The sequence below is a fragment of the Pollicipes pollicipes genome, unplaced genomic scaffold, assembly GCF_011947565.3.
Source record: "Pollicipes pollicipes isolate AB1234 unplaced genomic scaffold, Ppol_2.1 Scaffold_4219;HRSCAF=4965_pilon_pilon_pilon, whole genome shotgun sequence".
Classification (NCBI taxonomy): Eukaryota; Metazoa; Arthropoda; class Thecostraca; order Pollicipedomorpha; family Pollicipedidae; genus Pollicipes; species Pollicipes pollicipes.
The window spans coordinates 17,615,396-17,626,183 of record NW_023596448.1 but is presented as its reverse complement, the minus strand read 5'-3'; the positions used below and the strand labels follow the sequence as shown (position 1 = coordinate 17,626,183).

Genomic DNA, 10,788 nt, shown 5'->3' with positions numbered 1-10,788 from the left:
ACATGACAAGTATATGGAACACAGCACCGGTGGTGCACTGGGACAAAACTGAAACGCCAAACACATGCATCGTTTCCTGACGCAATCGTTGGACTTAAACGTGGGGCAGTTAAGCGTACTGAAAAATAACGCGCCCTTCACTGGAGTAGCGATCAAGACTTGTTTTAAATAAGTTCAGAGAGGGACGCATAACAACTTCGAACAGAAGGTTGTTGAAAACTTGCTAAAAATAGTGAGAAACGTCTTGTTAGTGGGCCTATCGAGAACGTGAGCTATATTTTAGAAATGAGTCATGTCACTACTCTTTGTTTGTTGTCATGTCATTGTCACTGTCACACTGTGACGTGTTACTACTCATGTCACACTATTTGTTCTTTGTATACTAAATCCTAGCCCTAGCCAGCGGACAGCTGATGACGGCGGAACCTGCTGATGGCCGTCGTCGAGTGCTACGGGCTAGACGCACCACACTTTTCAGCTGCCTCATGAATGGCCATATTGTTCTTGAGGTCAAAGATGCGCGCACAACGAGTGTATGGTTTATCACTTCTGTCGTTGATGTGGATATTACCTTCCTACGTAGCACAGGACGGAAAGATCGGAGTATGAATGCACGGAACGCAAATAGCTTTATGTACTTCTGTGGGTAGCGAGATCTATCTCGAGATCTCGAGATCTATAAGATGTCTGCATTTCATGCAGTGATAAAAGTGATCGTGATGAAAAATAATAGAAGTCTATGAATTAATCGTCGCACAAACACAACTTCATTACCGACTTAAACCATAAATGACCACCTTTTCAGGTTACCTTAGCGATAGCACACGATTTATTACAGGCATCCTTACCTCTCGGGTGCAAAGCAACAACATTGTTGCCAGGGTAACGGCCGTTTGTCTCGCTCTTGAATTTACTTCATATCGGCATGCTACAATTACTTCGGAGGAGTGATGCCATTTATCAAACCGGCGTACCAATGTACGGAGTTACGTCGAAATTACTTCAGGCAGTCCAAAGTAAGTAGTAACCTTTCTTTATTCTGCGGGTCACAGGGCACGCGCAACATGCGCTGCGATACGTTTTAAACAAAAACTCGGTCATCCTTCCACATAATTGTTTGAAACTTGGTACGGGCGTCCTTCATAGTCGTATTTAGGACACGTTTTTGATGTTCTCATAGCTTTGAATCTCAAGACAAAAATGAGCGTAATTTTTATACATATTTTTGTTATATGACATGCCAATATTTGAAGGTGCAATTCTAAAGGAACATGACAAGGCAAATAACAAATGGAATGATTGTCCCACGTTTCCTCTTTTTAAAATACATCTTTGGTTGGACTTGTACGTGCATTTGTCCCCGGCTTCGCGCTTTTGTAAGAAAATCGGCAAATACAACATCATCCTCACAGTTGTGACCTTTGATCAGTTATGGTCTCACAGTTGTTATTTCGCTGGCACAAGGGGCAGAACTCATTCAGTGACAGCACCTAAAAATTTATCAGCAATATCTCATGCGTTTTTAAATAATTATGAATTGTTCGACAGAGAACACATTTGAACCTTTCTCTAATTAATGCCGGGATAGCTTCCAGAATCGGCTGAGTTAGGCTCACGTACCTGGAGCTGTCTGGATGGGTCTTGCATCCCTTTTTCTTCATTTTTTACAACATAGCTGATTTCTAAACCACAATTTGTGGCACACCATGCGGGCATTTGGGTGGTGGTGCTAGATATGATGGAAGTGTGGTTGACAATCAAAAAGCTTAAGGGTAGGCTGTAAAAAGAATGCGAAGCCAAGGAAAAGCATAAAATCACGAACAAACGTGCGAAAATATCACAAGAAATGCTAATCCATGTACTCAAAACGATCCTCGCTTAAGTACACACTAATCAATTAGCGAACCACCTCTCGACGAGTTGATGTACAAGTAAGCCAACACGTCTGCTGCCGTGAAAATTCTGGCACGGCCGGTCTGACAGCGACTCTCACGTCATAAAAACCTTTTCATGCATAATCAAGTGATTGCCTAATGAGGTGCATGTGTACTAAATAATCAAATCGTGTTGTTTAGAGCATCTTTGGGATTTAAAAGCACGCCAACAGTAACAAGTGAGATTTTCCATCATGTATGGTCCTCGCCTCAGAATCTTCAAATGCGGAACATTCCCTTCAACCGCGCCCATGTCAGAATGCAGCGCTTGAGCCAGGAAATTATGGATGCTTTTGTTTTTTCAGCTCCGTTGCTGTGCGCTGCCCGTGATCTGTTCAATACGAATATCATGTCAAAATGCTGTCATCTCCATTTTGCAAGGAGTCCCAGTGTGTTGTCAGTTATACCCCCTCCCCCCCCCCCTAACTGTGCCTCGCTAAGTTGTCTTTGGAGGAGACTGTGTGTGCTTGTGTTCATATGTGTGTGATCTCCAAAAACATGCGTGTGACAGGGTTGATAAATTTGACTTACCAAACAGATTGTGGCTCCTTAATTTACAAACGCATGGGATGTCGATGTCTTAGGAGTGACATGGCTCGTGCGCAGGGCATAATTAACGACATGGATACAACCAACAGTAATATATTTCTGAACATCATCCAAAGCCCAACAAGACCAAAAGTGAATTTAAACCAGAGCGCGTAAGGTGTAGGACAGACCTAAGACAAAACTCATTCAGTGTCAGGATTGCTAAGGTCTTGAACATCAAATACAGGCGGGGTACGTAAGACAATATCAACACTGCAGACTGTGTGCCACGCATGCGCACTCGGCCCTCCAGCACACGAGTGCCGGCTCATTCACAGCGGACGGACCTGGAGTTGTGGCTGGTCACGATTACCGTAGGCTGGTTGGTAACTATTGCTTCTGTCCACCGCCATCACTATATCAGTAAGGGATGTTTGGATTCACCATGAAATGGCTGCCGAATTATCGAACTTGCGGAGTTAGTACCAGGGCTTTTTGGCATAGCCGTAGCCGCCGTGTTTGATGTCGTAGTCGACGTTGACCTTGCTGTACGGCAGCTTCACGTTGTACCCACCGCGGGTGCGGCCGCCGTAGTTGCTCTCGTACTTGCTCTGTGGAACGGCTGGTGGGTCAGCTTTAAGAAGGTGGTCAGTGTTGATTTTCACATTGATGTTTGAAAAGGAGCTTAATTTAGAAATGGTGTCGTCACCATGGTCCATTTTTCCAACTGATTCTGGCTAACATGCATGGGAACCTTGGAATGAGAACGCCTCGAGAATACTTAAACTGGCGTTGCGATTCATTATACTTAATGCAGGCCATCATTTCCCGCCAAATGGTTATTAAATGGTTATTTCATAAGTCATTCTTCTCAGCTTATTTTTTTAATGAATACGTCACAATGAAAGGTGACACATGGTATGAACATGGAACTGACTGCTGTTTCCTTCACGTAATATATGTGAGGCATTTGCTTCGTGAAAACAAGAAATAGTCCGCGCGTACGTCCTCACTTGGGTTGCGACAGACTGCTATTCTCACCTGATAGGCCTTTTCCTTGGGGTAGTAGATGTCGTAGTTGTACCGATAGTTATTCTTGCCGTATGGTTTGTGGCTGTAGTAGTCAGGATAATATCCTCCGTCGTACTTGCCATAGTACTGTGGCTGGCCGTATCTGCCCTGGTACTTGTAATAGTCGTCATAATAGCCGTCGTAGTCTGCGGCGGCGCAGGCCACCAAGCAGAGAAGTACTAAGAACTGGTGGCAGAGAAGTGTTATCAGACCGATTAAAGGATTTGCTGTTAATGCAACGCGGTCTGTTGGAAATGTTCATTTTGGGAAACTTGGGCCGATCCGTGAAGGTACAACTACGCAAAGGCCTTGCCTGAAAAGTTTTAAGGTTTCAAGTACGACAACCTCATACGTTGACGATATACACATTCCAATAAAACACTTGAAACTCTATGACATTCTACGACAGATCTGTGACAAACAATTCTGATATGTCTGGGATTCATGCGTGGCTTGATGCCTTGCCAGACCCTTTGTAAGACCCTGCAACTTTTTCGTTTGTCTCCGTTCGGCTTGGAAATAGGGAAACTCCATTGCACTTATAATTTCAGGATTTCATGGCCTTGCAACGTGGTCATCGCGTCCTTAAAGCACTATGCGGTCGTGAACAATGGTATCGTTAAGCCCCATGCCCCCCCTGACCGTCCGTTTTGCTTACCTTCATGTCTGTTGTATTAGCGTTCGTTGTTCGCCGAAAGAACAATGTCTCAGCCCTGCCGCCCGGCACCTTTATACCCCCCTTCAGCCTCGCCACGCCAACCAAAAGCCTGCTGCAACTCTTTTCCTCGCGGAGGCGGTCCGCACCTTGTACGAGCCACGCCCATGTCGTGTGCCGGCGTTCCAGTTACAGCTTTCCGTGGCTCATGCAGGGGGATGCGGTGCATTATTATCTCTTTTATAAAGGTCAGGCTTTCCCCCGCTCTGTAGAGGGCATTGACGTCACTGCTGCTGAGAGTTCAACGCAGCGCTCCCGCCAGCCACGGGGCATAACGCCGCGGGGCGGCAGAAACATCGTATATATTCGCACACATAATGAAAAAAACTGTTAGCGGGAGGTTTATATGACCAGCGAGACGATGTCGGAAAACTTAACAGCGGGTATGATGGCGTGATCTGCAAGGCTGTGTTGCTAACCATAAATATGTAACGACACGAGAAATGAAACGCACACAAAATAATTATGCGAGTTAGGACGGTAGGAAATCAGAGCTCTCTTCGATGATATCTCTTATCCCTTCCCATCGATAATGGAGAATCTGGTGCATATCGCAAACCAGTCAATCGCGTAGAATGTCACGTCGAATATAATCCTGTGTTTTAAGACTCGCATGCTTAATCTAGTCGCCACCCATTAGAATAAAGTCGGCGTGGCAATTGAAAGCTCTTAAGCGAGAAGCCCTGCAGAGATGGGTTGCTGGGACATGGGACTGATGTCGTAGCGATTGTGAACAAACTGTTTGGGGTTCGTGTATATAACCAGGTGGACGAAAGCGTACAATTTCATAGGGGGAGCATGATGATTTGTTGATTGCAAGTCTATATATGCCTAATGGTTAAGACGCAATCGGCCTGAACAGATAGAACAAGCATGCGCGAATTGTTACGTACGTCCGGTAGTCCGCAAACCGATAGGGTAGAGTTAAGTGGCAAGCATGATCATGGGCTTGGTGAGCTTACATTTAGTAAACCTGTTAGAATTCAATCGGTGCGGAAAGTAAATACGCATACGCGGGACACAGGTACCCGGGAGGATGAGACCCCAACATTCTTAGAATCTAGCACTTGCATTGAACATTGGCATTGGCATCGGTAATTAATTACAAGACATAATAAATTTGACGATTGACTGTCATCCCCGACAGGATCCGGAAGCAGTACACGTACAGAAATCAAGAGAGCTGGGAAGTAATACACAAATATGCGTGATCCCATCTTCCCAATAGAGCGACTAGCTCATTTAGCTCGTCCAGCCCAGGCCACGCTGCATGCCCTTGCGCTGCTTATATCTCGCTGCTTGCGCTTCGCTGACGGCGGTGGCGGAATCTTAGCGTGTCGGATACGCCGCCATTCAGAAGAGCATGCGTAATCATCGAACCATAAATGACGGCCATCATCCGAATTATTGATAGTCATCAAACATATCCTATAGTTCCATTTATATCACCGGTGTAGTTTCCTATTTAGCAGGGGTCTCCAGGCCTCCCCCTCATCCTACCCCATTCCACGAACTTGTGTCGCTACCTTTTCGGTGCGCGGTATTGATACGCGCTTTGGTGCATTTGAAAATGCTGAACACAGTTGATGAAGGGAACCGACAAGTTTTATATCACTTCTCGTGCTTTTCTGCATGACGAGTTCAGAGTTCAGCACAAAATGACTGATCTACAGGTTTTGATGAGGAACTGGTTAAACGACATCCAAAAGCATTGATTTTATTATACCAGGTCTGATGATGACATGTGGAACTTTCGAGCTTACGGAAAACATTGGCGCAGTCAGCTATAATTGTTTTAAAGCTGAAATGTGAGCGATGCGTTTAACCCCAAAAAGACCAGAGAGGAGTGAACAAATGTATTCACATAAACTGGAACCGAATCAAGCGTTGACAGATGCCCCGGGGAGCAAAAAAGCTCCCATTTGATATTATATTAATCTCCATCAATCCTCCCCCAAAAATCGCATTTTCTCGCATCTTAGGTGCGCATTATTAGATCTTTTAACGGGAGTGTCCGAATTTGATTTTCAATCTTGTTTTATAGGTAGGTTAGGTTAATAATTAGGTGCCCTAGAAGGCGACATTATTTAACATTCAAGTATTTTGCTTGTTCCTTTTTTAGTCATGAGCACCGTCTTTTTAAAGGTAGGCTTGTTTCTGCCATCCCCACTCTCAGCAATAAAAAGCAGGTAAAACAACGTTGTTTTTAAGATAGGAGTAAACAATGTTCCAGGTCAAAATATTGCTTCGATGACAACTCACAAAAGAGCTTGCAAACCTTCACCGTAGAACTAAAGAGTTATTTACAATCGTCAAAGGTACAATACGATCCATTCTTTTACCAAAGCTATGCAAAGCTGTGAGCAAGGCCGCATAAGCGCGAGGTGAATAAAAAAAACACTTTACTGAATAATCTGCTGCGCCACTATGTCCTAAAGCTATGCACGGTAGGATGAGGTAAATTGATGGTTATCGGGCCACTCATTCGCCAAAAACTACGGAATGCACTTTTTCAAAGCTGAAATTTGCGATCCATGTAATTTCTTTTGTCCGATTATGTCATTCGTATGCCATAAGCTGTGTACTTCTGGGTGCTCATTTAACGCGTTTGCGCGGCTGGTGGATTGGTCCTTTATAGCTTTTAAGTAAATACAATTTCCCGGTCGTTTCACTTTCAAGGCGTATTTATTGACACTAGACCAAAGATAGAATGTTTAAAGGTAAGAAAAACAAGGCAAAAATCATTTGCGTTACATGTGTATTAGACGAAGACAAACAGAAGTCGGTGCGGAACTACAGGCACTATACAAAGACGCTGTAAACATAATAGTCTTGCTTTCATGGCCCGCGCATTTCATGATTTAGCTTTTTTGAATGCGTCTTTTTCACGTCAGTAACTGTATGCAACGTACCCGACAGTAGCTTCAACGATAAACTTTGGCGCGTTTTCCAGGTAGTCCACAAAATTGAAGGATAATTAATAGTTGCAGATCCCGCCCGTCCCAGCTTGTGGCGACTGCTGTCTCCGCCTGCGCAGACCGCGTGAGCGGTGCGCCACCGAGCGTGCTGGGTGCGTACAATCCCACTGTGTCTGTACCAGAGTGGTGAGTACCACGCACTCGCGCGGGAGATGCAGGAGTCGGATCCGGCTACTTTCGGATGACCGTCGACAAATTTGGCGACCCATTGGATATCTTATGACCTTCAGTGATTAATTACAGGGCATCTAATTTCGGCGATTGACTGTCATCTCCGACAGAATCCGGAAATAGTACACGAAAAGAGATCCAGAGATCCGATAAGCGGTACACGGATACGCGTGATCCTGTCTCTCCAATAGAGCGTCTAACTCATCTATACCTGGTCTAGCTCATATCACGCTGCTTGCCCTTGCGCTGCTTGTTCCTCGCTGCTCCCGCTTCGACGAAGGAGGTGGCGGAATCCTACCCTTTCGGACACGTCACCATTCAGACGATCATGAGCGGTCATCAAATCATAAATGACGCTCGTCATTCGGATTATCCTCGTTCATGGTTTAAACCCCATAGCTTCATTCATATCAGTGGTGTAGTTGCGCACAAGAAGCTCAGCGCAAACATGCGAGTTCCGTGTATGTTTATCACCAATGGTCGCCACAGGCATACGTAAACCTGTCTCAGAAGGGGACACAAACATGAAAGCAGGAAATAAGCTGTGTAACTACAGCCCATTATGCAACAAAGCAAAACGTGGTGTGGGGATGAAAACTGAAACCGGGCCGCCAGCACACGACATGGGCGTGTCTCCTTTAAGGCATGGAACACCTCTTCGTGAGGAAAAAATGTTGAGGCCGGCCGGCCCAGGTCTCTGGCTGGCAAGCCCCTGACGTAGAGGAATATAAAGGCACCGGTCGGCAGGGCTGAGACATTGCTTCTCAAGCGAACACCGAACGCGAATTCAACTGACATGAAGGTGAAGCAATACGAGTACAGAGATCATGGGGATGAACAGGACGAGTGTCCAAGAACGTACAATACTTGAAGTAGGCCGTGATGAGGCTGTCGGCGCAATCGGCATCCTGAAATTGATTCGTCTTGACAACCGCAAATTCACAAAGGGCGCTAGCTGCAACATGTCTTTCATATTTCCAAAGGGCACGGAAAAACGGAAAACAATGTATGGTCATACAAAGATGGAACAATGTGCCTACGCAAACAAAGGTCTTCAACGAGTCCGAGATGGTTGTCAGGAAACTATCACAGTCTGTGGGAGTTTTTCCGATCATGGTGCTAAATATTGGACCATGTATATCATTCACGCATGACGTCACTTTACTTCAAAGCGTTCCAAAACATTTCAAGCATTGCCCTTTCACGAGACGGCCCATGTTTATTGAGCTTGACGCTTTTAACAGTTCTGAACTCTGACAAAACTTCCCTTCCATCAGCTCCTAGTGCTTCTCTGCTTGGTGGCGTGTGCTGCCGCAGACTACGACGGCTATTATGGCGACCAGTACAAGTACCCGGGCAGATACGGCCCGCCAGTCTACTATGGCAAGTACGACGGAGGATATTATCCAGACTATTACAGCTACAAACCATACGGCAAGAACAACTACCGCTACAACTACGACATCTACTACCCCTGGGAATGGGCCAAGCAGGTGAGAATAGCAGCTAGACTGCCGTAACCTAGGGGAGAATGTACGCACCGACCTAGTACTACAGAAGGACTTGGTGCCAGGGCACCGGCAGCCCGCACTGAACCAACACCAGCAGTACTGCAGCGGAGCGAGGGATGATAATGCGAGCCCTCCACTGATGCCGGGAAATGTTGGCCTGTATTTAGTGTAATAAACGCAACACCAGTGTCAGTGTCCGCCATGCGTTCCCGGTTCTAAGTCGGTCCCCATGCATTTTGGCTGGTGTTAGTTAGGGAGCGGAACCATTATGATGACGTTTTTCTATTCTTCGGTTTTTTTCTAGACCGCAGCGTAAACGTCAACGATGACCACTTCTTCAAAGCTGATCTACCTGCCGTTCCACAGGGCAAGTACGAGAGCAACTACGGTGGCCGCACCCGCGGCGGGTATTATGTAAAGCTGCCGTACAGCAAGGTCAACGTCGACTACGACATCAAACACGGTGGCCACGGCTATTCCGAAAAGCCCTGGTACTAACACCGCAAGTTCCACAAATCGGCAGCAATTGCTTTGGGTACTGAGGTATCCCTAACTGATATACTGATGGCGGCAGACAGACACCAACAGGTACCGACCAGCCCTCCGTAATCGTGATAAGCCATAACTTCAGGTCTGTGTGCTGTGAATAAGCCGGCGTCCGTGTGCTGGTGGGCTGAGTGCGCATGCCTGGCCGACAGTTTGCACCACTAATATCGCGTCATGTACCATGTCTTTATCTGATAATTAAGACCATGGACAAAAGACAAATCAAACCAAATGGACAGTGCATATGTATGTCATGGAAGCAACTTGAAGAACTAAACATATGCAAAACAACTCAAACATGCTATCTCTATACAGATGATGCCTAAACGTGAGTGAATAGAGGCTGGCCTCTGTGGAGACCTGGTAACTTGGATTAAGCAACGCATTGCAATGCTCTATCGTTTATAAATTTGGCAGGAAAAATGAATACACTGCAGAAAGTTGCTGGTCGAAGAACTGCATGAAATCCTGAGAGAACAGGAGACTTTCACACTAGAAGTATGGGCACTAGATTGAACATAAAAGTCAAATGCAGACAAGCACCATCAGAGCAAAGGTAAACTTGCGGCGAATAAGTTATGGGCTGCATAAAAACTCACCTGTGACATCACAGAGCAACGTCGTACAAAACGGAGATTGCACCAACTTCACATGACAAGTACATGGAACAAAGCACCGGTGGTGCACTGGGACAAAACTGAAACGCAAAACACTTGCATCGTTTCCTGACGCATTCGTTGGACTTCAACGTGGTCCGCCTTTCCAGCCTACTGGAAAATAACGTGCTCTTCACTGAAGTGGCGATCAAGACGTGCCTGAAATAAGTTCAGATAGGGACGCATAACAATTTCGAACAGAAGCTTGTTAAAACTTGCTAAAAATGATGAGAAATGTCTTAGTCCTACCGAGAACGTGAGTTATCTTTTAGAAGTGAGTCACGTCACTACTCAACCGACGATTTCAAAGTGATTTGAAATAAGGGGTCTTAATCTTCCTTGGTATTCACAAATTATCAGCTCTGTTACCAGTTTGGTGCTTTGTCTTTAAACCCGTTCTATTTCATCTGAATAGCGGGCGAATAGGAGATTTTGGACTGGGAAGCAGTACTTTACGCCAGGTTTTACAAATGAACAAAAAAGTTGTTGAATATCATTTCTCGCATCGTGCACAGCTCTATTTAGCATACGACGCATCTTAAAGAAAGTATTTCAATCTAAGGCCATGCTTTGAAAGCAAGCTCTGGTTAGATCTCATACTCGGGTTAAATCTCGTGACTAGTGACGTCGAATAATAGTACTGGGTCGGGCCATTGCCGCACCATTAAGGCATGATGA

General features: G+C 45.5%; 2 protein-coding genes across 2 annotated transcripts; one reads left to right on the top strand and one right to left on the bottom strand.

Annotated features, from left to right (window-relative positions):
* The first annotated feature begins 943 nt into the window (after nt 1-943).
* On the top strand, nt 944-9,746 carry LOC119095445 (uncharacterized). Its single transcript, XM_037218271.1, has 3 exons — nt 944-1,016; nt 8,675-8,890; nt 9,275-9,746. The coding sequence occupies exons 1-3, from the start codon at nt 951-953 to the stop codon at nt 9,404-9,406; spliced, it is 414 nt and encodes a 137-aa protein (XP_037074166.1). The 5' UTR covers nt 944-950; the 3' UTR covers nt 9,407-9,746.
* Nucleotides 2,569-4,220, bottom strand: LOC119095446 (uncharacterized). Its single transcript, XM_037218272.1, has 3 exons — nt 4,192-4,220; nt 3,504-3,719; nt 2,569-3,073 (listed from the first exon to the last, which is right to left on the bottom strand). The coding sequence occupies exons 1-3, from the start codon at nt 4,195-4,197 to the stop codon at nt 2,942-2,944; spliced, it is 354 nt and encodes a 117-aa protein (XP_037074167.1). The 5' UTR covers nt 4,198-4,220; the 3' UTR covers nt 2,569-2,941.
* Nucleotides 9,747-10,788: the final 1,042 nt, after the last annotated feature.